Source organism: Equus caballus, chromosome 8 (genome assembly GCF_041296265.1).
Source record: "Equus caballus isolate H_3958 breed thoroughbred chromosome 8, TB-T2T, whole genome shotgun sequence".
In the NCBI taxonomy this organism is placed as follows: Eukaryota; Metazoa; Chordata; class Mammalia; order Perissodactyla; family Equidae; genus Equus; species Equus caballus.
The window spans coordinates 12,328,388-12,355,098 of NC_091691.1; the positions used below are offsets into that span (position 1 = coordinate 12,328,388).

General features: G+C 47.1%; 1 protein-coding gene across 1 annotated transcript in view; it reads right to left on the reverse strand.

Annotated features, from left to right (window-relative positions):
• Positions 1 to 26,367, reverse strand: part of LOC138915161 (neuroblastoma breakpoint family member 3-like) — a 34,463-nt gene extending 8,096 nt beyond the window's left edge. The window contains exons 1-20 of the mRNA XM_070219871.1: positions 26,196 to 26,367; positions 25,885 to 26,094; positions 23,776 to 23,878; positions 20,050 to 20,264; positions 15,234 to 15,285; positions 14,213 to 14,436; positions 13,346 to 13,397; positions 12,360 to 12,529; positions 11,448 to 11,499; positions 10,462 to 10,631; positions 9,550 to 9,601; positions 8,564 to 8,733; positions 7,652 to 7,703; positions 6,666 to 6,835; positions 5,648 to 5,726; positions 4,837 to 5,051; positions 3,709 to 3,757; positions 2,871 to 3,085; positions 1,735 to 1,786; positions 788 to 963 (exon numbers count right to left, since the gene is read on the reverse strand). Of these exons, the coding sequence (XP_070075972.1) occupies positions 788 to 963; positions 1,735 to 1,786; positions 2,871 to 3,085; positions 3,709 to 3,757; positions 4,837 to 5,051; positions 5,648 to 5,726; positions 6,666 to 6,835; positions 7,652 to 7,703; positions 8,564 to 8,733; positions 9,550 to 9,601; positions 10,462 to 10,631; positions 11,448 to 11,499; positions 12,360 to 12,529; positions 13,346 to 13,397; positions 14,213 to 14,436; positions 15,234 to 15,285; positions 20,050 to 20,264; positions 23,776 to 23,878; positions 25,885 to 26,062 (2,446 nt within the window). The 5' untranslated portion in view covers positions 26,063 to 26,094; positions 26,196 to 26,367. The remainder of the gene's footprint in view (positions 1 to 787; positions 964 to 1,734; positions 1,787 to 2,870; positions 3,086 to 3,708; positions 3,758 to 4,836; positions 5,052 to 5,647; positions 5,727 to 6,665; positions 6,836 to 7,651; positions 7,704 to 8,563; positions 8,734 to 9,549; positions 9,602 to 10,461; positions 10,632 to 11,447; positions 11,500 to 12,359; positions 12,530 to 13,345; positions 13,398 to 14,212; positions 14,437 to 15,233; positions 15,286 to 20,049; positions 20,265 to 23,775; positions 23,879 to 25,884; positions 26,095 to 26,195) is intronic.
• Positions 26,368 to 26,711: the final 344 nt, after the last annotated feature.

Consider the following 26,711-nt stretch of genomic DNA (forward strand, 5'->3'; position numbering starts at 1 on the left):
CCCTGCCTTTGTAGTCCTTCTGTCCTGTGGCCTCATGTTCTTCTTTGCTCATAAGTTAGACGAGGGTCCTATCAGGCACACTGGTTGTTGACATTTCCATGAGATTAGAACACTAAGACGTGCCTCATGCTTGAAGCTCTAACCCACACATGGAAGAAGTCACTGAGCCTACACAAAGGATGAAACTCATGGCCATTTATGGAGGAGGGGAAACCAGAGCCAGAGCTCTGGCTTCATTGAAACCAAGGGGCACAGGCAGGATGCGGCGTCCAGGATCTCGTTTTTAAATCTTCAGAGGGAGGTAGTCACCCCAGAGGAAGTAGAGCATCAGCTTTAACCCCCAAATCATGAGAACAGACCTCCAGAATAATTGAGTAAAACTGTTCCACGTGTGGATAGCCAGAGAGGCGTGGGAGACACTGCTCAGGAAATGCAATTAGCAGAAACACTGCAGGAGATGAGATGTGTCATCTTAAAGAAAGAGGTCGGACAGATACCTACTGTGCTCCTGCTGTAGTGCTGGCTGTGAGGTGGTCATGATCCCTTCTCTCTCCCACCTGGGGAAAAATGGCTTGCAGATGCCACTGAGGGACAGGCTTAGAGGGACATAGCTAGGGACTAGGGTGACAGCACAGCTCCCAAGCCCTCCTGAAATCTGTACTTAAAACTCGGTCCAAGAGCCTGCAGAAAGTATCTCTCTACCTGGCCAGCCGTGGTGAGCTTAAAAAATATGGAGGCTAACTGGGAGACCACTTGGATTTATCTGCTTTCTAATGGGAGTACTCACTGGCTGCCTCCAGAGTCAATCTGACTTGAGGCTCATCACACAGAAAGGCAGTGCTTCTGAGGGGTTCCCCAGAGGCAGACAGATCATGAGGACTGGAAGGAGTCGAATTATGTTCGCCTGATGGATCTGGAAGGATTTCATTCACAATCTCCTTCTCCAGCAGCTCCCTCTCCAGACTGGTGAGAGAGGGAAGAGAAAACAAGAGATCAAGAAGGATTAGACACCACAGTGTCCCAGCTGGTTTTGATTGAAGGGTAGGGTCCAAGGGACTGGGGCAAAGCCTGGCTGTCCTGGAACAGGAGAGAGGGAGAGAGAGAGAACGAGAGTGAGCAGAACGTGCTCAGTGCACTGGACCCACAGTGAGGGTGTCGGGGCTGCGCTCTCCCTGTAAGACAGTCGCATCACACTCGGAGACCTATACAATGGCTTCCAGTTTGTGAATACATTGTGTTGAATCTACATATGGCAGCCCAGCGAATGCAGGCCTCGGAGGCATCGTGGACTCCCAGAGATCTTGTGCCTTCTAGGCCATTTTCTGTCAATACTGTGACCTGTTATGTTTTTTTTTTCATTTAATTTTGTCTAGATCCTTTCTGGCTATGCTATACCTATGAAGGACCTAAGGCCATCAGTTGGGAAAGCAGACATGCATCTCATCCTTGTTTTAGCCTTCCAAGAGAGAACAAGGGATTTCTTTCAGGGCAGGAAATCCCTGAGAGTTCTTAGTTCCCCTTGTCAGACCGAGGCCACGAGTACCACAAAGACAAGAGACAACCTAGTTCAAAGGGCTTTGCCATCGCTGCTGGAGTGAGCGGAATCAGCAGCAGGGGCGGTGCTGGTTCCCCCTTGCCTGTGAACCCTGGGGCTATTTGGCCCTCAGGGTCTTTCTTTCAGGTGCTCTCCCCACATTGTACCCTTGCTTATTAGCCCTCCTCATTCACTGTTACCTGGGGCTCAGCGATTCTTGTTCTTCCTCCTCGTCATCGTCTTCCAGGTTTTCTGCAAACAAAATCCAGACAGAGATGAAATAGTGCCCCTTCACCCGCTACAGACACAAAGGCCTGCCTGGGCACGGACAGCAATGACCTGTGTATGAGGGCAGGACACACTGAGAGAGTTGTACTGACAGCCCCATGTGTGACTTTGAAGGAATGGCCTGGGATGGTGTCCTGACCCATGAGGCAGAATGTCCTTGATCTGCTGGCTCCCCATCATGGCGTGCTCTGAGTTTAACTGGGTAAAGATCAAATATCTTTTGTCTCCAGGTCATTGGGTAGTTGTCCAGTTTCCCTCTGGAATTCTCTAGTTCTCTCCTCCTCCTTCCACAAAGCTGGTTCCCTAGTCTCAGTGACTCTATGTCCACTCAGAACCCCCACATAGACCCTACTCCTTTCTCTAAAAGGAGGATAGAAAACCCCATGACTCACCCCTCCATACATCCCGGGACTTCACGGGGACCTGCATGTTGGCTTTTATATCATAAGAGGGGAAAATATTCTTGTGGAAAGTGTTCTGTTACAAATCAACGTATCTGCCCCAAGATTTTCAGATTATAACCAAATAAATCCCAAACAGTTAGGAGTATGATCCCTTTCTGAAGCACATTCATGAGCATCCCCTCCTTTAGTAGTTACAGCTACCAGGCAACACATCTTTTGACCCATTTTACAGATGAGGAGACGGAAATCCAGGAAGGAGAAATCAAGTACTCGCCTGTAGCTATAAAAGCCAGAGCTCAGGCAAGAGCCCGAGGAGCTCTGGCTCAGTCCAGGATTCTTTTCACTCTAACAAGCTGCCTCCTGTCACGTCCTCCTTTGTGTGCTGTGACACCAGGTGGAGGCTGCCTCCTGCCCCAAAGGGCACGGTCCCTCAGGGCGGAAGCAGGCCCTTGGAGCACTATGACGTCCCCCTGTGCATTTCTCCCCTCTGCTCCCACCCAGCCAGTCGTGGTCCTGTCATGGCTCCAAGTGCGATGTGGACACCAGGACAGCTGGCGAAAGCATTATGAGGGGAGATGCCGAGGCTCTTGTCAGCCAGGGACCTTGGAGGGGCTCAGCGCAATCAGGGCTTCTGGCCGCCTTACCTGGGCTAAGCTTGCGGACAAGGTGCTCTGCCAGCCTGGATCCCTCAGCCAGTTGTTCTTGGAAGCCCTGTCCCCAGTCTCTGCCAATGTCACTGTGGGTGAGGAGGTCCCTGAGGTCCTGATGGAGGAGGACAGAGAGCTCTCTTCCTTCCCGTAATGTCTGGCGTATCCGGGTCAGCTTTCGTGCATGATCATGAATGAGGAAATGGTATTTCCTAGGCGGGAGAGAAGAGAAATCCTGAGTGGAAATGGGGTCATGAGAGATGATAAGCAGTTTGAGAGAGATTTTGGTGAGAATATCCCCAAAAGGCCTTCCAAGTAGAAATCTGCTCATTTTTGGTGGACCACATTTTTTCTTCTTTCCTTTTGCATTTTACACACAGTGACCCAGTGAAAACATGCTTCTGAGACACTGGAGACTGGAAGAGATCTTGGAACTTCTAGGCCTCCTTCTCTAAAGGTTGAGGCAAAATAGGAATGTTTATTTAGTCTGGTTACTTTCCTTGTCATGAAATACCTGCCAACACGCTCAGGCCCACATGCAGAGAGCAGGTATGGACCTGACTCTGGGTTTTGACCCTCCGGAGGAGAAGAAGGCATGTCTGAAGGGGCAGGACGTCTCTAGGCCTGGTTACCTCACTGGGAGTGAGACAGACACCACATGCTGCAAAGAACATGGATGATCCAGATGGGGGAAGTAGAGGAGACCAGCACAATCAGCCAGTTTTGTGCCTCCTTGCTTCAGGAAAGCAGCTACTTTTGACCTCTGCGTTTGTTCTTTCCAGAACCCTCTCTGCATTTGATTGCACATTACCCTCCTCTGATCCTTCACTGTTACCTGGGGGTCAGTGATCCCAGTTGTTCTTCAGCCTCCTCATCGTGGTTTTCTGCAAAGAAATTGAGAAAGGTCCATTTAGACATGAGCTTGTTGCACTTCACCCGTTACAAATGCGGGTGCCTTTCTGGGCCTGGAGACATGAATTACCTCTACATGAGTTCAGAAAGGTGTCGTGTTTTGTCTGTAAAGAAATGGGCTGCCGTGGTATTCTGATGGATCAGGCAAAGTGGCCCTGATCTGATGGGTCCCAGATGGCATGCTCTGGTGGAACTGGGCAAGGAGTTAAAAATTGATTTGGTTACCCAGATCAAGAGATGCTCCTCCAGCTTTCCTAGGGGCTCCTCCCACTCTCTCCTCCCTCCTGCCACAAGGCTGGTTCCCAAGCTCAGTGACTCTGTATCTCATCATGCCTTTCACAGAGAACCTCCTCCTTTCTCTCAGGAGACGAAAAACAGTTCTGTCCCATGAGTCTCACATGACTTGGTCCTTCATGGGGACTTCCACGTCTGCTTCTACCGTTCACCAGGAAAATTCTCTCCTCGTTAAGTGCTAAGTATTCTAGTGTAAACCCACATCCCACTACCAGATTCTACCATACCCAGCGCTGAAATCAACCCCAGTGAGTGACCCTAGCATTGTGAAAGTACGCTCATAGGCCTTCCCTATTGGAATGCTACAGCTACTATGCAACACATGTGTTAATCACGTTAGAGATGAAGAAACTGAGATCCAGGAAGGAGACATCCGTCCCGCGCCCACTGTTAGAAAAGACAGAACTCAGGCTGGAGCCTGGGAACGTCCACGCTTAGCTCAGGGCCCTTTTCAGCCTTACTAGCTGCCTCCTATCATGTCTGCCTTTCTGTGCTCTAACACTGGGTGGAGGCTGCCCCCTGTCCCAAGGGCCATGGCAAATGAGGGAGGAAGCAGGCACTCGGAACACTATCACCTCCACCTTGTACATTTCTCCTCTCTGTCCTTCCACCCAGCCGCTCCTGGTCCTGTCATGACCCCAAGTGTGATGTGGAAACCAGGACAGATGGCAAAAACATTAGGAGGGGAGAAGTGGAGTCTCTTGTGAGCCGGGGACCTTGGAGGGCTCAGCACAATCAGGGCCTGTGGCCGCCTTACCTGGGCCGAGCTTGCTGACAAGGGCCTGGGACAGCCTGCATCCCTCAGCCAATTGCTCTTGGAAGGCCTGCCCCCGGAGGTTGTTAAGGTCACTGCGGCCCAGGAGCTCCTTGAGGTTCTGATTAAGCAGGAGGGATAGCTCTCTTCCTTCCCGTGTCTTTAGGCGTAACTGGGTCAGCTCTCGTGCCTGAACTCGAATTAGAAATTCGAACTCCCTATGTTGGGTTAGAAAGGAAAACGTATAATTGGAATTGAGTCAAAGGTTCTTAGGACCTCCGCAGAGGTTTCTATGAGAACATCCCCCATTTGCCTTCAAAACAGAGTTTTTGGACATGTTTGGCAAATGCCTAAATAGTTTTGAAAGCTCCATCAGCGGCCAGGCAATACCAGCTCCTGAGGCATTGCAGACTCCAGCGTTCTTGTACCTTCGAGGCCACCTTCTCTCAGTGTCTAACATAATACCACTTTCGGGGGTCTAGTTACATTCCCTGCTGTGAAATACCTGCCATCGACCTAAGATGAACTCTGCAGAAAGCGGATGTGAATCTCACCCTGTCTTTTAACCAACCATCCATGAGAGGACACGTGATGTCTGGGAGTACAGGAAATCCATGAGAGTAGTTGGTGCACCTTGGTTCAGACTAACTCTACAAGTACCAGAAGGAGACTGCACAACCCCATTCAGAGGGCTGTGTCGTTGTTGGTTGAGGGAATGACAGGAGTGCAATCTGCAGGTTTGGGTGACCATCGCATCACAGATGTGGTCACCTTTGTGCTCCTTGATCTTTCTAGGACCCTTTCCATACTTTACCTGTCCTTTACCCTCTCCTGGTCGTTCATTTTGGACAGTGGTTCTCTCTCTTCCACATACTCCTCGTCTTCATGACTTTCTGCAGACAAATTCAGAAACGTCTAGTCAGATATCGGCCCGGCCCTGGTAGATCATCACCCCCATGTCCTCTGCCCTGAGTCGAGCAAACAGTTAAATACGTCTATTTTCACCAGAGATCACAGGGAACATGTCAGCAGCCTTCAAGAGGTGTTGCCGAAAGAGTCAGCTTGGCCCCAGCAGACACCCTGGTGTTTGGTGACATAGGTGGGATTGTACACCAAGACGAGCCTGATGGATGGAATCCATACACCCCACGGAGGAAAGCGTATTTGGCACTTTCGAGAGGCCAGGATCCTGGGTGATTCATAGAGGTGGGGCCACCAGGGCCCATGCCTTGATTTCAGCGAAAACTCCAGACATGGAAAGACAGAGGTATCTTTGTCTCGTTTCTCAGCAGACTGTTTAGCAAGGACAAGATATCTCAGAGGTGAGAGAGACCAGAGTCCAGAGCTGAGGAACCATGATAACAACATTTCCAAAGAAATAGGCAAGACTGCCACCCTACTTGGACAGTCATTAATGCTCAGTTCAGGAACTCAATTAGGAAGAAACTTACAGGAGAGATCAGAGGGCCTATGTTTCTAGAAGGAGCTCATGGAGACTCCTGTTGTGCAGGAGCATCAGTGGTGGCTGGAAGCGTTATGATCTCTTGAATCTCCCCACTCTGGTTTACCTGGTGTTCATCAGCCTGTGCTTGGCATTGGGTCCCAGGGTGACAGAGATTTGATCTGGGACCTGGAAGGGTGTACAGCTACTTGACACACCCCATGTTTGTGCTTACAACTGAATCTTAGATTCTGATTGAAACCAAGAAGGGTCTCCAAGGCCTGCCATCAAAGAGACATTTGTGTACCCGGACAGAGGTGTGAGCACAAAGAACATGGAGGCTACCTGGGAGACCATTCGGAGCTTGTCCTCTTTCCAATAGAGTACTCACGGGCTCCATCCAGACGAGAGCAGATTTCATGCTCATCAGATGGGATGGTGGGACTGTCGGGAGGGTGGCAGGAGTCAGACGAGTCATGGTGACTGGAAAGAGCCAAATACTTTTCATCCAAAGAATCCTGACACGCATCATCCATTTCCTCCTCCTCCTGCAGCTCCCAGCTGAGCCCAGAGGCACAAAGATAACAGAATATTAAACGAGGAAAGACTGGACACCGCAACTTCCCCACTGGTTCTGATGGGAAGACTAAGGGAGAGGTCACAGAAGGTAAAGAGGGCATCCCTTGAAACAGGAAGAAGATAACAGTCCTCCTCTGACTGCAAGTAAGTGAGGCTGCCGTGGTGGGGGGAGGGAGGGCAGCAGGTGCTCACTGCCCCGTCCAGATAACGAGTTAATGAGGAAGGAGACTCAGCTCTCCTCTATGGCACAGTCATGACACAGAGCACACAACGAGAACCACAGGAGTTCCTGCAACTCCAAAGCATAACTTCCGTGCCACTTTTCTTACAGAGGCCCAGTGAGTAAAGGCTCCTGGGGCACTGTGGGCTCCCAGACATCTTGCGCCTTCTAGGCCTGTTTCTGTCAATACTGTAATACCGTAGACACATTTTTGTCGAGCTGTATGTCGTGCTACGAAATCCTCACCGTTAAACAGGCCAAATGTGCAGACAGAAGTTATGCAACTTATCTTAGTTTTCCCCAAACAAGAGAGGACCCGTGGTCTCCCTGAGTGCAGGAAATCTCTAAGATTGGTTAGTTTGCCTGGTGTCAAGCTGATTCTAGGTTCCTAAACTTGAGACATTAATACCAAGTGGAAACTAACAGGACAAGTCCCAAGGAAACAGACAGCATTCTTAAAAGGGGTGATTCGTGGTAGTGTGATGGGATGAAACAGGTCTACTGGTACTTTCTAATTCTCCCTGGATTTGAGATCTTCAGATGTCACCATTGCTTTCACAACCAGGATTATCAGTTACCTGGGGGCTGTTGGCTCATCTCTTTCCTCATCCTTCTGATCTTTTTGAGTTTCTGCAAATAAATTTGGACAGGGCCAGTCATCATAAAAAGTTGCTTCTTGACACATTACCAACCCAGGGGCCTGTTTCAACACAGGGACATAAGTCTTCTCAGCGTGAGAACAGGATAGTCTCAGAATATTCCAGGAGGCCTCGGGTTGTGTCTTCTGAAAAGGGACGAGGCTTCCTTTCCTGAGTCATAGGGCAGACTGTCTCTGAATTGGCAGATCAATACAACAAAGTTCTCTTCCCTGAACCTGGGCAAAGAGTTCAACATATTCTTCCCGGGGTCATGAGGAGCTCATCTAGTTGCTTTCTGGAAAGGCTGTGGCAAGATTCAGCTCTTACTCCATCAGGTATGCTGGCTGCTGTTGGTTTGGAGGAAGTTCTACACCGAGACTAGACTGATGGATGGAATTTAATCACTCCTAAAGAGGAAAGAATCTATGGTGCCACCTGGAGAACAGGATTCTTGCTATTCCAAGTGGTGGAGGGTGCCAGGGTTCACACCACGCCCTGGGTGGTAAACTTCCAGACACATTCAAGAGGTGTTTATCTTTTGACACTTAGATGGCTCCCTACTGAGGGTAAACCAACTTAGAGGAGACAGAGACTGCTGTTTGCAGTGGAGCAGGCATGGTAACGGGGATGACAGAGATTTGGCCTGGGACTCGGAAGAGTGTCGAACTACCTGACCCACCCGATGTGTGTGCTTAAAACTGAGTCCTGGATTCTGATTGAAACCAAGATGGGTCTCCAAGGCCTGCCATCAAAGAGACATTTGTGTACCCGGACAGAGGTGTGAGCACAAAGAACATGGAGGCTACCTGGGAGACCATTCGGAGCTTGTCCTCTTTCCAATAGAGTACTCACGGGCTCCATCCAGACGAGAGCAGATTTCATGCTCATCAGATGGGATGGTGGGACTGTCGGGAGGGTGGCAGGAGTCAGACAAGTCATGGTGACTGGAAAGAGCCAAATACTTTTCATCCAAAGAATCCTGACACGCATCATCCATTTCCTCCTCCTCCTGCAGCTCCCAGCTGAGCCCAGAGGCACAAAGATAACAGAATATTAAACGAGGAAAGACTGGACACCGCAACTTCCCCACTGGTTCTGATGGGAAGACTAAGGGAGAGGTCACAGAAGGTAAAGAGGGCATCCCTTGAAACAGGAAGAAGATAACAGTCCTCCTCTGACTGCAAGTAAGTGAGGCTGCCGTGGTGGGGGGAGGGAGGGCAGCAGGTGCTCACTGCCCCGTCCAGATAACGAGTTAATGAGGAAGGAGACTCAGCTCTCCTCTATGGCACAGTCATGACACAGAGCACACAACGAGAACCACAGGAGTTCCTGCAACTCCAAAGCATAACTTCCGTGCCACTTTTCTTACAGAGGCCCAGTGAGTAAAGGCTCCTGGGGCACTGTGGGCTCCCAGACATCTTGCGCCTTCTAGGCCTGTTTCTGTCAATACTGTAATACCATAGACACATTTTTGTCGAGCTGTATGTCGTGCTACGAAATCCTCACCGTTAAACAGGCCAAACGTGCAGACAGAAGTTATGCAACTTATCTTAGTTTTCCCCAAACAAGAGAGGACCCGTGGTCTCCCTGAGTGCAGGAAATCTCTAAGATTGGTTAGTTTGCCTGGTGTCAAGCTGATTCTAGGTTCCTAAACTTGAGACATTAATACCAAGTGGAAACTAACAGGACAAGTCCCAAGGAAACAGACAGCATTCTTAAAAGGGGTGATTCGTGGTAGTGTGATGGGATGAAACAGGTCTACTGGTACTTTCTAATTCTCCCTGGATTTGAGATCTTCAGATGTCACCATTGCTTTCACAACCAGGATTATCAGTTACCTGGGGGCTGTTGGCTCATCTCTTTCCTCATCCTTCTGATCTTTTTGAGTTTCTGCAAATAAATTTGGACAGGGCCAGTCATCATAAAAAGTTGCTTCTTGACACATTACCAACCCGGGGGCCTGTTTCAACACAGGGACATAAGTCTTCTCAGCGTGAGAACAGGATAGTCTCAGAATATTCCAGGAGGCCTCGGGTTGTGTCTTCTGAAAAGGGACGAGGCTTCCTTTCCTGAGTCATAGGGCAGACTGTCTCTGAATTGGCAGATCAATACAACAAAGTTCTCTTCCCTGAACCTGGGCAAAGAGTTCAACATATTCTTCCCGGGGTCATGAGGAGCTCATCTAGTTGCTTTCTGGAAAGGCTGTGGCAAGATTCAGCTCTTACTCCATCAGGTATGCTGGCTGCTGTTGGTTTGGAGGAAGTTCTACACCGAGACTAGACTGATGGATGGAATTTAATCACTCCTAAAGAGGAAAGAATCTATGGTGCCACCTGGAGAACAGGATTCTTGCTATTCCAAGTGGTGGAGGGTGCCAGGGTTCACACCACGCCCTGGGTGGTAAACTTCCAGACACATTCAAGAGGTGTTTATCTTTTGACACTTAGATGGCTCCCTACTGAGGGTAAACCAACTTAGAGGAGATAGAGACTGCTGTTTGCAGTGGAGCAGGCATGGTAACGGGGATGACAGAGATTTGGCCTGGGACTCGGAAGAGTGTCGAACTACCTGACCCACCCGATGTGTGTGCTTAAAACTGAGTCCTGGATTCTGATTGAAACCAAGATGGGTCTCCAAGGCCTGCCATCAAAGAGACATTTGTGTACCCGGACAGAGGTGTGAGCACAAAGAACATGGAGGCTACCTGGGAGACCATTCGGAGCTTGTCCTCTTTCCAATAGAGTACTCACGGGCTCCATCCAGACGAGAGCAGATTTCATGCTCATCAGATGGGATGGTGGGACTGTCGGGAGGGTGGCAGGAGTCAGACAAGTCATGGTGACTGGAAAGAGCCAAATACTTTTCATCCAAAGAATCCTGACACGCATCATCCATTTCCTCCTCCTCCTGCAGCTCCCAGCTGAGCCCAGAGGCACAAAGATAACAGAATATTAAACGAGGAAAGACTGGACACCGCAACTTCCCCACTGGTTCTGATGGGAAGACTAAGGGAGAGGTCACAGAAGGTAAAGAGGGCATCCCTTGAAACAGGAAGAAGATAACAGTCCTCCTCTGACTGCAAGTAAGTGAGGCTGCCGTGGTGGGGGGAGGGAGGGCAGCAGGTGCTCACTGCCCCGTCCAGATAACGAGTTAATGAGGAAGGAGACTCAGCTCTCCTCTATGGCACAGTCATGACACAGAGCACACAACGAGAACCACAGGAGTTCCTGCAACTCCAAAGCATAACTTCCGTGCCACTTTTCTTACAGAGGCCCAGTGAGTAAAGGCTCCTGGGGCACTGTGGGCTCCCAGACATCTTGCGCCTTCTAGGCCTGTTTCTGTCAATACTGTAATACCGTAGACACATTTTTGTCGAGCTGTATGTCGTGCTACGAAATCCTCACCGTTAAACAGGCCAAATGTGCAGACAGAAGTTATGCAACTTATCTTAGTTTTCCCCAAACAAGAGAGGACCCGTGGTCTCCCTGAGTGCAGGAAATCTCTAAGATTGGTTAGTTTGCCTGGTGTCAAGCTGATTCTAGGTTCCTAAACTTGAGACATTAATACCAAGTGGAAACTAACAGGACAAGTCCCAAGGAAACAGACAGCATTCTTAAAAGGGGTGATTCGTGGTAGTGTGATGGGATGAAACAGGTCTACTGGTACTTTCTAATTCTCCCTGGATTTGAGATCTTCAGATGTCACCATTGCTTTCACAACCAGGATTATCAGTTACCTGGGGGCTGTTGGCTCATCTCTTTCCTCATCCTTCTGATCTTTTTGAGTTTCTGCAAATAAATTTGGACAGGGCCAGTCATCATAAAAAGTTGCTTCTTGACACATTACCAACCCAGGGGCCTGTTTCAACACAGGGACATAAGTCTTCTCAGCGTGAGAACAGGATAGTCTCAGAATATTCCAGGAGGCCTCGGGTTGTGTCTTCTGAAAAGGGACGAGGCTTCCTTTCCTGAGTCATAGGGCAGACTGTCTCTGAATTGGCAGATCAATACAACAAAGTTCTCTTCCCTGAACCTGGGCAAAGAGTTCAACATATTCTTCCCGAGGTCATGAGGAGCTCATCTAGTAGCTTTCTGGAAAGGCTGTGGCAAGATTCAGCTCTTACTCCATCAGGTATGCTGGCTGCTGTTGGTTTGGAGGAAGTTCTACACCGAGACTAGACTGATGGATGGAATTTAATCACTCCTAAAGAGGAAAGAATCTATGGTGCCACCTGGAGAACAGGATTCTTGCTATTCAAAGTGGTGGAGGGTGCCAGGGTTCACACCACGCCCTGGGTGGTAAACTTCCAGACACATTCAAGAGGTGTTTATCTTTTGACACTTAGATGGCTCCCTACTGAGGATAAACCAACTTAGGGGAGACAGAGACTGCTGTTTGCAGTGGAGCAGGCATGGTAACGGGGATGACAGAGATTTGGCCTGGGACTCGGAAGAGTGTCGAACTACCTGACCCACCCGATGTGTGTGCTTAAAACTGAGTCCTAGATTCTGATGGAAACCAAGATGGGTCTCCAAGGCCTGCCATCAAAGAGACATTTCTGTACCTGGACAGAGGTGTGAGCACAAAGAACATGGAGGCTACCTGGGAGACCATTCGGAGCTTGTCCTCTTTCCAATAGAGTACTCACGGGCTCCATCCAGACGAGAGCAGATTTCATGCTCATCAGATGGGATGGTGGGACTGTCGGGAGGGTGGCAGGAGTCAGACAAGTCATGGTGACTGGAAAGAGCCAAATACTTTTCATCCAAAGAATCCTGACACGCATCATCCATTTCCTCCTCCTCCTGCAGCTCCCAGCTGAGCCCAGAGGCACAAAGATAACAGAATATTAAACGAGGAAAGACTGGACACCGCAACTTCCCCACTGGTTCTGATGGGAAGACTAAGGGAGAGGTCACAGAAGGTAAAGAGGGCATCCCTTGAAACAGGAAGAAGATAACAGTCCTTCTCTGACTGCAAGTAAGTGAGGCTGCCGTGGTGGGGGGAGGGAGGGCAGCAGGTGCTCACTGCCCCGTCCAGATAACGAGTTAATGAGGAAGGAGACTCAGCTCTCCTCTATGGCACAGTCATGACACAGAGCACACAACGAGAACCACAGGAGTTCCTGCAACTCCAAAGCATAACTTCCGTGCCACTTTTCTTACAGAGGCCCGGTGAGTAAAGGCTCCTGGGGCACTGTGGGCTCCCAGACATCTTGCGCCTTCTAGGCCTGTTTCTGTCAATACTGTAATACCATAGACACATTTTTGTCGAGCTGTATGTCGTGCTACGAAATCCTCACCGTTAAACAGGCCAAATGTGCAGACAGAAGTTATGCAACTTATCTTAGTTTTCCCCAAACAAGAGAGGACCCGTGGTCTCCCTGAGTGCAGGAAATCTCTAAGATTGGTTAGTTTGCCTGGTGTCAAGCTGATTCTAGGTTCCTAAACTTGAGACATTAATACCAAGTGGAAACTAACAGGACAAGTCCCAAGGAAACAGACAGCATTCTTAAAAGGGGTGATTCGTGGTAGTGTGATGGGATGAAACAGGTCTACTGGTACTTTCTAATTCTCCCTGGATTTGAGATCTTCAGATGTCACCATTGCTTTCACAACCAGGATTATCAGTTACCTGGGGGCTGTTGGCTCATCTCTTTCCTCATCCTTCTGATCTTTTTGAGTTTCTGCAAATAAATTTGGACAGGGCCAGTCATCATAAAAAGTTGCTTCTTGACACATTACCAACCCAGGGGCCTGTTTCAACACAGGGACATAAGTCTTCTCAGCGTGAGAACAGGATAGTCTCAGAATATTCCAGGAGGCCTCGGGTTGTGTCTTCTGAAAAGGCACCAGGCTTCCTTTCCTGAGTCATAGGGCAGACTGTCTCTGAATTGGCAGATCAATACAACAAAGTTCTCTTCCCTGAACCTGGGCAAAGAGTTCAACATATTCTTCCCGAGGTCATGAGGAGCTCATCTAGTAGCTTTCTGGAAAGGCTGTGGCAAGATTCAGCTCTTACTCCATCAGGTATGCTGGCTGCTGTTGGTTTGGAGGAAGTTCTACACCGAGACTAGACTGATGGATGGAATTTAATCACTCCTAAAGAGGAAAGAATCTATGGTGCCACCTGGAGAACAGGATTCTTGCTATTCCAAGTGGTGGAGGGTGCCAGGGTTCACACCACGCCCTGGGTGGTAAACTTCCAGACACATTCAAGAGGTGTTTATCTTTTGACACTTAGATGGCTCCCTACTGAGGATAAACCAACTTAGAGGAGATAGAGACTACTGTTTGCAGTGGAGCAGGCATGGTAACGGGGATGACAGAGATTTGGCCTGGGACTCGGAAGAGTGTCGAACTACCTGACCCACCCGATGTGTGTGCTTAAAACTGAGTCCTAGATTCTGATTCAAACCAAGTTACGTCTCCAGGGCCAGACTGAAGTGATGACATATCTTGACCTGGACAGGGACATTGGGAACATGAATATGGACACTACCTGGGAGACCTGTTGGAGCTTTCTTCTCCTGTTGATCTGAGTACTCAGTAGCTGCAACCAGAGCAGAGAAGTCTTCGTGCTCCTCAGACAAGAAAACATTGGTGCTGGGAGGCTCGTGGCAACCAGACGGGTACTGGTGACCTGAAGAAGTCACAGGGCCTTCATCCACTGACCCCTTCAGGGCTTCTGTCACACTCTCTTTTTCCTGTAGCTCTGTGCTCAGGCTAGGGGAAAAAGTATATGATGAAACCAAGAAGGATCGGATGCTGGAGTCCCAGGTGGTCCTGATTGCTGGTAGAGAGAGTGGTCACAGAAAGTGAGGGACAGTCCCCGCAAAGAGAAAGAAAACAATCCTCGTATGATGAGGGCATGGTCTGGTTGCCCCTGAGGGCAGGAGAGAGGGGAGTGGGCGCTCAGCGAACTGGCCAGATAGCACTCAATGAGGAAGGAGAATCAACTCTACCTGGATGGTACAGCAATGGCACTCAGCAGACACAGAGAACCAGAACAGTGGCTCAACCGCGTGCAGAAATGATGTTGAATTTTACATACTGCCACCCAAGGAATGCACGTTCCTGACACATTGTACATGCCCAGAGACCTTGTGCCTTCTAGACTTCTTTCTATCAATATTGTGACGGGACATGATTGTTTTGGTCTAATTACATTTCTTACTATGAAATTCATGCCAACAAGCTAAAGTTCACCATGCAGAAAGCAGATATCCATCTCATCTTAGGTTTAGCCACAGAGGAGAGAACAGATGGATTCTGTGACTACAGCAAATTCCCTGAGAAGGGTTAATTTCCCTTACGTTAGTATGACAAGTATCACAAAAGCAAATGACAACCTTTTTAGAAAGCTATTTCCTGATCGCTTAAGTGAATGGAATAATTCAACCAGCAGTTTCTGTCACTTTTGCCTTAGAAATCCGTGGCTAGTGTTGGCCTCTCGGTCTTTATTTGGGAACCATCCTCTTATTTTACCCATCGTCTTCCAGGCCCTGATCATTCCTTGTTACCTGGGGTCCATTGATGCTTTTTCTTCTTTGTTCTCCTCCTCTGCATGATTTTCTGCAGAAAAATTCAGAAATTCCAAATTCAGAAATGTCCAGCAGGCACTAAGGAGTTCCATGCCACCCATTGTAAACACAATGGCCTGTCTGGTCATGAAGACATAAATCCCCAACTACAATTTCAGGATATGCTGAGAGAATCGTACTGAAAGGTCTCTTCTTTGTATTAAATGAATGCCCTTTTTTGTTTTTATGATCCATCAGACACAGTTTCCCTGATGGCATGCTCTATGTGAAACTGGAAAAAATGTTAGACATGTCTTTTGTTCCCAAGATCACCATGTACTTGTCCAGATTCCCTCTGGACTTCTACAACTGTATCATTTGTCTTGACGTAAAGCTGGCTCTCAGGCACAGTGGGAACTTTCTCTAAGGAGACCATAAACAAGCTCTCAGTCTCCCCTCAAGACGTCTAAAGAGACTTCCAGTTTCTGGTCCCACAAGTAAGGATCTTGGAAGTCATCACTCCTGTCCTCACAACAAGAAAGGAGCTGAACAAACTGAAAATCAACCACTCTTCTTCGATCCGTCAGAGAATGAAGGTCAGAGAGCAAACCACTGCCCCCCAAACTGGACATACAAACAGGCTAGGCAAACAAAGAGAATTACAACCTATTGAAGCAGAAACCTAGGCAGGAGCCAGGACCAGAGGAGGAAAACTTAGCATGTAATTGACTAATTGCTGGAGACTCAGTGTGGAGAAGTTTGAGTTAAAAGCATCAGGGGGCCCAGTTGTTGGAGAAACCCAAGAGTTCTGGAGAGTTTTCTGTCCAGGAGCCCTATCAGTTTCTCACAGTGAAGACTAGAGAAAAATCTCCTTACACCTCTGGCAGAGTGAGATGAAAGTAGCTATTATTAGATAGATCCGGAGCATTTTGTTTTTCTTGACAAAGCCTGCTCTCAAAGAAACTATTTGACCAGAGCCTAACCAACTGGGATTTTACCACAACCCAGCTGACCTTGGGGAAAGGAAATGCCCAACTCCAGCCCCTCTAGCCTTCCTTTTCCATCGAGGGCACCTGGAAGGTGAACCCTGAGAAGCTCTTGTGAAGGCCACAGCCCAGGGACCCAGTCTGACTCAAAGACTGAGCCCTGATCATAGGACTACAGAATGTTTCCACACACACACACACACACACACACCTATCCTAGATGATAACAGGGGAATATAACGGAAAGGATACAACTGAAAGAACTGCACGTTCTCAGGCCTCATTTAAGCAGAAATCACCAGGGACACTCAAGAGAGCTGAGAACACAAAACCAAGAATTCCAGAGGAGACTTAAGCCTCTGACATCTACAGCTCCAATAAACAGGAAACCCAGCCCAACCCCTAGCCAGATAAAGACAAAACTTCACACTAAGGCCTACTTACCTCAAATCCTTTACCCAGTATATCATGTTTGGCTTTTAACAAAACATTATAAAACATAGTATGAGACAAAAAAAAACACAGTTTGAAGAAAGAAACTAAGCATTAGAACCAGGCTCCAATATGGCAGACATGGTGGAATTACTAGAGCAGGAATTTAAAATGACAGTGATTAACATGCTAACGGCTCCAAAGGGAAAGGTGGACAGCATGCAGGAACATAAGGGGAAGGTAAGTAGAAAGATGGGAACTCTAAGAAAGAATCCAAAGGAGATGGTAGAAATGAAAAACACTGGGACAGAAATGGAGAGTGCCTTAGAGGTTCAACAGTACACTGGACACGGCTGAGCAAAGAACCTGCGAGCTTGGAGAAATATCGAGAGAAATTTCTAAAACTGAAATGCAAAGAGGAAAAAGAATGAAAAGGAAGAGATGATCCAAGAACTGTGGAACAATCACAAGAGGTGTAAATATGTGTAACGTGACTATCAGAAGGAGCACACAAGAAGCATTTGAAGCAATAATGACTGAGAATTTCCTAAAAATTTTTTCAGTTTTTGCCACCCAAAGGTTTTTTTTTGTTTTTTTTTTTTTAATATTGGCACCTGAGCTAACAACTGTTCCCAATCTTCTTTTTTTCTTCTGCCTTTTCTCCACACATCCCCCCAGTACATAGTTGTACATTCTACTCTGGGTTCTTTTAGTTGTGGCATATGTGATCCCGCCCCATTATGGTTTAATGAGAAGCGCCATGTACGCATCCAGGATCTGAATCAGTGAAACCCTGCACTGCCGAGTGGAGCGTGTGAACTTAACCTCTTGGCCGTGGGGCCAGCATCCCCTAAAATTAATTATAGACATTGAACCACAGATCCAGGAAGCTCAGAGAATAGCAACCAGGGAAATACCAAAATGTATACACCTAGGAAAGAATGTCATATTCAAAATGCAGAAAATCAAAGACAAAAGAAAAGTCTAAATGAAAGCAGAGGGAAAAATACCTTACCCAGAGAAGAGTAAGGATAAGAGGTATATCAGACTTCTCTGAAACCATGCAAGCAAGAAGAGAAGGGAGTATAAGGAAGACACTCCACCCACCTCGAATTCTGTATCCAGTAAATTATCCTTCATCAGCAAGAGAAAAAGACAACATTCCTAGACAAAGAAGAATTGAAGGAATTTGTCACCAGTAGGCCTGCCTTGCAAGAAATGTTCAAAGAACTTCCTCAGAACAAAGGAAAATGATATAAGTCAGAAACTGGCATCTACACAAAGAAAGGAAGAGCATTTTGAAGCAATGAATTCAAATACAATAATTTATTTGTCTTTTTCTTGATTGATCTAACTGATAACTGTTCAAAACAATAGTAGCAATAATGGATTTGGATAAGCAGCTTATGGATAAGTGAAATGAATGACAGTAATGCTCTAACAGATGGGTGGAATGAATTGGGAATACTGTGTTATTAGGCACTTGTGTTAGCCATGAAACAGTACACTGTTCTTTGAAAGAGCACTTGGATGATTTTTAAATGTACATTGCAAACTCCAGGGCAACTCCTGAAAAAGAAGAAAGAAAAAATAAGAGTACAGTTGACATGCCAAGAGAGGAGGAAAAAACGGAATCACGTAAAATTCTTTTTCACAACCAGAGAAGACGGAAAAAGAGTGGAACACAAAAAAAAGAAACCAGGAAGAGAACAATGAATATAAAACAGTAACTAATATGGTAGACGTTAATCCAAGTATATCAACAAAAACCTTCCAAGTCAGTGGTCTAAATGCACCAATTAAGGGGCTGGCCCCGCGGCCGAGTGGTTAAGTCTGTGCGCTCCGCTGCAGGCGGCCCAGTGTTTCCTTGGTTCGAATCCTGGGCACAGACATGACACTGCTCATCAAACCACGCTGAGGCAGCGTCCCACATGCTACAGCTAGAAGGACCCACAATGAAGAATATACAACTATGTACTGGGGGGCTTTGGGGAGAAAAAGGGAAAAAATAAAATCTTTAAAAAATAAAAAAAATAAATGCACCAATTAAAAGAAAGACTGTCAGAGCGGATGAAAAAGTAAGACTTAATTAGATGATGTGTACAAGATATCCACTTTAAATAAAAAGGCACAGATAGAATAAGAGAAACAGGATGGAGAAAGATATACCACGCTATCACTGATCAAAACAAAGCTGCAGTAGCTCAAACAATTTCAGACAAAGCAGACTTCAGACCAATGAAAATGATCAGGGTTAAAGAGGGGTGTCACGTAACAAAACGGGGTCCATTCTCCAAAGACATAACAGTTTTTAAGCTGCACCTAGGAGAAGAGCACGAAAATAACTGAGGCAAAAAGTGAGAGCTGCAAGGAGAAGTAGATGAATCCGGTATTACAGTTGGAGATTTCAACACCCCTCTGTCAGAAACAGAGAGATGCAGCAGGCAGAAAATCAGGAAGGATAGAGTTGAAATAAACAGCACCATCAATCAACTTGATAGAATCGACACTTCTACAATTCTTCATCAAACGAGGGAAGAACACAGATTCTTCTCAAGCTCACATGGAACATTCTCTAGGGCAGGCACTATGCTGAGAAGGAATGAGAAGACAGAAGATACAGATTACTCATATGAGAAGTGAAAGAGGGACTGGCACTACTGATCCCATGGACATCAAATGGATAATCAAGGAATGTTAGGAACCAATCTGTGCCCTGAAGTTTGAAATGCATCCATTACTTGAAACACACAATCTACCAGAATTCCCACAAGGAGAAACAGATCATCTGAATAGGCTTATATCTACTACAGAAATTGAAACAACAAAAGAATCTTCCCAAACAGAAAGCACCAGGCCCAGATAAATTCACTGGTGAATTCTATCAAATATTTAAGGAAGAAATTAGGCCAGTTGTCTACCATCTCTTCCAGAAAATAGAAACAGAGGGAATACATCCTAACACATTCTATGAAGTCAACATTCTCCTAATACAAAAACCAGACAAAGATGTTACAAAAAGGAACACTCCAGGCCAATAAGTTTCACGAACATAGGTGCAAAAATCATCAACAAGATTTGACAGATTGAATCCAAGAAAGTATACAAAGAATTATACACCACAACCAAGTGAGATTGATTCCAGCTATGAAAAGGGGGTTCAACACTCAAAAATCAATTAATGTGATTCACCGTCCATCAGGAAAGAAACCTCTAGTTGGACCACTGTGGCCTGTACCCAGTGCATTTCTCCTCTCTGTTCCCACCCTGCCAGTGCTGCTCCTGTGATGGCCCCAAATGGGACATGGAAACCAGAACGACTGGTTAAAAAAAAAAAATCCTCGTGAGTGGAATCTCTTGGAGCAGCTCAGTGCAGTCAGGGCCTATGACCGCCTTACCTGGGCTGAGCTTTCGGGCAAGGCGCTCCACCAGCCTGCGGCCCTCAGCCAGTCGTTCTTGAAAGCCCTGACCCTGGAAGTTGGTAGGGTCATCGTGGGTGAGAAGGTTCCTGAGGTGCTGCTTGAGGAGCACAGAGACTTCTCTGCCTTTCTCTATCGTTTGCCGTAACTGGGCCAGCTCTCGAGCCTGATCCTGGATTAGGACATCGTATTTCCTAAGGTGGCACAGAAGAGACCGTTTAAACATGCAAAGAGTCGAACCATAGATGATAAGATTTTTCATGGAGATTTCTGTGAGAACATCCCCAAGGAGCTATTGTAGCAGAATTCTGGCACATGTATGGTGACCTGCTGCTGCCAGCCTGCTATCAGTTCCCCTCCATTAAACCCAGCATATGTGGGGCTAACACCAAAGCACTCTTTCCCCGCTTACTCCCTGGCTCCAGAATACTCTACCCACCATGGAGACAAAGCACCTGGGTTCCCTATCATCTCCTCCTCCCCCCTGCAAACAGTGTCCCAAGGCCGAATGCAGGCTGGTGGGAAAGTTCTGACCAGCAAGGCCACTGAGTCCCCCCACCATCTACAAGCAGCCACAATCCTCACACACCTTTAAAAACACTCACGTCCCCTCTTTCGGTGAGACGAGATGAAATGAGACAAATGTGAGGGCTCCCTCTCATCTCCTGGCTCATGTCACCCGAAATAACAACCCTCTCCTTGCCTTAAGCCTGGTGTTCCAGTTTTTATTGGGCCCCTCTTGTGTGGCGGGTAAAGAACCGATGTTTGTAGGTGGTAAAATTTGATGAGCCAACCAGAAGGCTCTTGCCCATGGGTCCATGGCCCCAGGCCAACTGGGATTTCCTGGGAAGCAGTCCTGCAGCCACCTCGGTCATTTGCCCTAGGGACTGCCCTCAGTACTTTCCATCTGCCTCGGAGCCACTGACCCTAGGCCCATTTTCTTATGGTGAGGAAACAGATTCTAGATTGGTTTGTTTGCTGCTTCTTCCTTCTGGGAAGTCGATGGACTCTGAAATAGAGTAAGTTGCCTCAGAGATGCCCATGAACTTCCTTCCCCTCTTTTGGGGACCCTCCGTTCACGGAAGTGCCAACTTGGGTCCTTTCCATTCACGGAGGGGCCGTCTGGGCGCGCATTTGGAGTGGGAACAGTTGTAGGACTTTCTACCCTCCATCTGGGAATTGGTTCACTGGTGTCTGGTATTTCTGTGTCTGGATCTGAGTGTCTCTCTGTCGCTGTGTATCGGAATGGGAAACATGCTGTCTGTCACCAAGCAGAGCCCATTGGGGTTAATTCTGAGTAGATGGTCTAATTATAGTTAGAAGCCAATGTCTGAAACGGGTGGTTTTCTTTTGTGACACTGTTTGACCACAATATTCTTGAAACTCTGGAGAGAAGATGGCCAAACAATGGATCTTTAAGTTAGAAAACTTTTAGAGAGCTCTCTTCATAAAGAGCTGTTTTACTGGTCCCTATGAAACACCAAATTAAAAGGAAAATACAAGGACTAATCTCAAAAACATAATCAAATTTGGGGTCTCAGCTTCTTCTTGTGGTCTCACAGATGCAAATGGAAACATCAAGTTAACAAAGAGAAGTGAAGAAGGGAAGAGTGACAGAACTCACTCACTCCAACAGGATGGCAATCTTTAGTCATTAAAAAGAAAGAGCAGGGTGAATAGAACAGACGCAAATACAGTCAAAATGAAGCTTTGACTAAAACACTGCCTAAGGTTCGATGGGCTAAAGGGACCCCAGATTGGCCCCCAACATTCAAGAATATCAGACAAACTTGTTCTATTTCTTCCAGTTTGAAAAAAATTTTAAAAGTAAGTAGGCAGAAATCACAGCGAGAAACCTATCAACACTTGTTTGGGGCAACAATTAGGCTGCTCAGGTTGGTACAAGTATAAAGATTAAAGTGTTTACCCTAATATTACATGAGGAGATTACGTCAACTTTGCCTGGATGCTTTTTTGGGGTTAAATATTATGCCTAGCTGAGAATGCATTCCCTACATAACACTGTAATACCAAAACTTGTGAGTGAAATTCTAATATAAGTTATAATTAGGGGTACAAGAGTTGAAAAAATAAAGATAAAGGTTTGTCCAAGTTGGTGTATGTAAATAGACCTTCTGTAAAACAATTACATCTGTTTTGCTGCATTGCATTATGGATTCTGTAGTGGGAATAAACATTATGTGTCGCTGGGGAACGTGTCCCTTGCCTGATATTGCAAGAGCTCATAAACCCACCCTTCAGGCTCTGCAAATCGAGCATACAGAGGAGCTCTCACTTTACAATGGCCAAAATGAGGCAGTTTCAGTTTACTCAAACAGATACATGCAATCGGAACAAGCCAGCTACAACAGGAAGCCTATTTTAATCTTTTGATGCTTCTAAAGAAAATAAGAAATATTTTACTGCCTCTTTAAGAGAAAAATGGTTAAATAATTGAACATGCCAGGGCAGAAGCCAAGCCTGATGCTGCTTTCTCTTCTCTCGCTGAGATTTGCCACTTCAACTCCCCCAAAATGCCTGATCTGAAACTAAACAGCTGAAAATAGGCAAACTTTTGAGATAATTTGGAATTATAATGGCCACTCTGGGGAACCTCTGCTTCAGACGAGTCCACCTGAGGGGTCACCCTTCAAAGAGAGGATTCAAAATCTCTTAGAACGGAACACAGTCTTTAATTAATATACAGAACCTCCTGAAAGACAAAGCTATTTAACAGGATCTAAAATGAACTTTGGGAAATCAAAGCCTGTTTAAGTGTGCTGGTTTGATTTAAAATAGACATGTTCTCAGAGTTATCGGCAGTGGATATAATGCAGACATACAGCCTGGGTTTACTCGTCAAATGAGCTCATGTTCTCTGTTACAAAATTTGTCAACAAGAGTAATAACTTAGAATAACAGCTGATTTTGTTTAATGTCTCATGAGGTTTTTGTGGACGATGTAAATATAACTCTTGAGAACGGGTAAACGAAATAGATGTAAGACTGTCACCATGCAAAGTTGTTCCAATATTGTGGACTACCGTCCCTGTGCTCTACATTCCAACCCCATGACTTACTTATTTTGTAACTGGAAGGTTGTACCTCTTAATCCCCTTCACCCATTTCACCCACCCCCAACCCCTCCTCCCTCTGGTAATCACCAGTTTATTTCCTGTGTCTATGAGTCTGTTTGTTTGGTTTGGTTTGTTTTCTAGATTCCGTATAGAGGTGGAGAAAAAGAAACTCTCCTAGACTGTTGTTGGGAATATAAATTGGGGCAGCCACTGTGGAAAACAGTGTGGAGGTTTCTGAAAACCTTTAGAAAGACAGTTTTTTTTTCAGAGGAAGTCTGACAAACTGTAGTCAGTCAGGAGGTGATTGTCATTAAAGGTAAATGCGGTAGTGATTGCACCACATCCTGAATATCCTAAATGCCACTGAATGGTTCACTCGAATTTAGCCAACTTTAGGTTCTGTGAATTTCACCTCAATAAGTTTTATTTTAAAAAAAGACTCAAGGAACCTTTGAGTAATTGGAGTCCATAGTTTACCAATTATTGTTCTCTAATGGTGTTATGCAAATTCGTATGCATGTGGCTGCCATGAAAATTTGGGCCATTCTCCTGGCCCAGAGTTGCTCCTTGCCCCCTTCAGAGATGCCTACAACTTCCCAGCAGACGCCCAGCACAGAGCCCCCCTTACTTGAGCTTCTCCGCTAACGTTGACTTCTCTGTGGGCTTCCCCTCCTGGAACTGCAGCTTCTCCCCCAGCACCGATTCAATGATGTCTTTGCACGCTCCAGACTCTGAGGAAAGACAGAGAGGCCGGCCTCAGTGGAAAGCTGGCCATGCTGCTGGGGTCACTGCCTGCAAGGGAGGAGGCAGGCTCCATCTTCTTCTCTAAGAGGCAGATAGAACCCCAGCACCAGGCTCTCCACTGAGATTTCCACCTTCTATTGCTCAGCCTCCCAAATACACGGCATTTGGTCACTCCTCATTTGAGAGCTGAGCAAAGAGAAGCTCCAAGGCAGAGAAAGTGACCAGACAAGGTTAGCTGACGTTTGGCCAGGTCAGAAGTCACGTGCCCTGAGACTGACCCCGAGTCCTGGGCCACTTTACCAAGACTTGCAGCCTCTTGAGTAAAACACTAAGCAGCGGCATGAAGTGGCGATCCCTGTGTGCTCGGGAAGGCCCCTGGGCCTACTGATTGTTGGGTCCTCTGAGCTCAGAATTTCAAGGACAAGTACCTTCACGATGAAATATAACTGTATATGAATGCAATTCTGAACAATACAAGGCATAACCATCAGTCCCTGAAGGAAATAGGCACAGGCTGTTGAAGAAGTTGTTTTCAATTCCCAGTAGTAGAAGAAAGAACTAATCGATAGTGTTTCCTGTGTGTCAAGAACTGTTTTAGTAACTTTACAGAAATAACTCATGTGATTCATTGCAACCGCTCACAGAAGTAGGCACTATGACAGCGCCATACTAACGGAGGAGGAAACCGTGAGGCTCAGAAAAAGCCACAGCTTGGATCTGAGCCCAGGAAGAGTAGCTCAGTCTTCACCAATGCACTGTGTTACCTCGCCACAAGATCTTGGGTGACATCTTTCTTCTTCATCATCTTCAAAATTTGTTTCCTACAGTTATGTTACGCCTATAAAAAAAAGCTGTAAGGAAAACTTAGTCCTTTCTCAAAACCTCATCTCTTCACTTTCTTAAATAGCAGGTTTCAATGTTTACTTTTCTCTGCGTCAGTCATTTGAAGTTCACCACTCCCACGATGGTTTATTGGAAAATAACACCCATCCAGACTCAGAGCTGTCAAGATCCCTTCTACTCACTCTGTTTGGCACGAGGCCCTGTTCTCACGATCCCTTCTGTCACCACAGCCCCCTCTTACAGAACAAGTGATTGAGCTTCCAATTGCGAGGCTGACTGTGGGAGGGAAGGGCCTGCCCCAGACACTGGTTTGAGTTTTTACTGGGGCTGGTGGCCACCCCCACTTAGCGTCATTCTCACTTGGGCCATGTCTCACAGCCCAGACCCTCAAGGTCACCCGGACCTGCTGGCGGTCCTGCATCACCAAAGGTTCACCAGCTCAGAGAGACACAGAAGAGGGGGTACGGATTGTCTCATTTCCCCAGAGACACCCTCTACCTCACCCCAAGAGGCAAAGTGGCTTCCTTGATCTGAAAGAAAAGCCTGTGCTCAGGAAGCACGGCTTCCCGCTCAGCAGGGTCGTCTCTGTCGTGATGGCGTCACTCATGGATCCCACAGTGTCAGCGAGGAGCACACTCATCTTCAGGCTCCTGTAAAGCAGGGAACATCACCTGCTTCCCCCGGTGTGTACCATCACCCCATCTCCCCAGTGTAAGGAGCACAGAGCTTTGCCAGTGGGACCTCAGAGAAGCCTGAACTGATGGAGCTCATTAGTCCCGGACACTTAGGCCAAGAGTGATGCAGGATCTGATTCCGCACACGGAGGATGCTGGGAGAAACAGGTTAGCCTGCTCCAGAGGGAAACACGCAGTGCTGTGCCTGCACCAGGAATCAGTCACTGGCATTTTACCTAATCCCACCCTACACCTCACTGCCAGTCTGGAAAAGTCCCTCAACTCTTTGGGCCTCGGTTTGTCCATGCTCAGCAAACTGAGGGTAAAATACCCACTTGTACCTTCCCTGGACTGTGGTCAGAATGGAGTTTATTTTGCCTCAGGGAACAGAAGAAAAGGTCTGGAGAGTTTTTAGTTTCTTAGGGGAACACGGTGGTCACTCATCCCTCTGCTGACCATGACCCTGTAGGACTTACTGTGTTTCTGCAGCTGGTTGGCCAGGATGTAGGCAGTGGACTCAGAGACAAGGAACTTCTGTTTGAGGTCTCGAAAGTCCTGTTTGCTTTGTTCCAGTTGGGACTGAAGCTCCTGGTTGATTTCCAGGAGGGTCATTTCGGGCCCCGGATCAGACACAGGGCCGAGAGAAACTGCCATGGTGACGTGGGGCAGAAGAGGTAGGGCAGGGACTGGGGAGAAGAGACCCAAACACAGAATGGGTTAAAAACAAGTGAAAGCAAATAGGTTTAATGAGGACTGAGGGGTGAGGAGTCAGGAATTTTTAACTTACTGTTGGCAACAACGTGATCAACACCCCACAGCTCTTGAGAGTCTATAACCCCCAAAACAAGGTTCAAGACGCCAGAGCTCAGAGCCAAAGGCACTGCCTCCAGCTCACACTCCAACACGAGTGACGGAGGGAGGAGCCAGCGCGCCAGGTAACGGTCTGGAGTTGCAATAACAGAACTGGAAGGTGGGGGGAGTGTCATGGAATCTTAGGAGCCCCTGCCTTCCAGTTGCCTAGGCCGCGAGGATACACAAGGCCCCCTGGTCTCTTCTGAAAGTCACCCCCGATGGGGCCACCCTCAGCAGCCACTTTCAAGAGGTGTCTACCCTTGTGCTGATAGTACCCAAATATTTCTTTCCAAGACATATCTAAGCGGAACAGTTTCTCAGTGTTCGTTCTTGTATGTTTACAAAAACATCAAGGCAGAAATAGTTTCCCAACAAGTTTTATTTTCTTAAGGGCTGTCATGAAGTCACCCAGCCTTCTCCTTAAATTCAAACAGAGCTTAAGGTTTTTCCA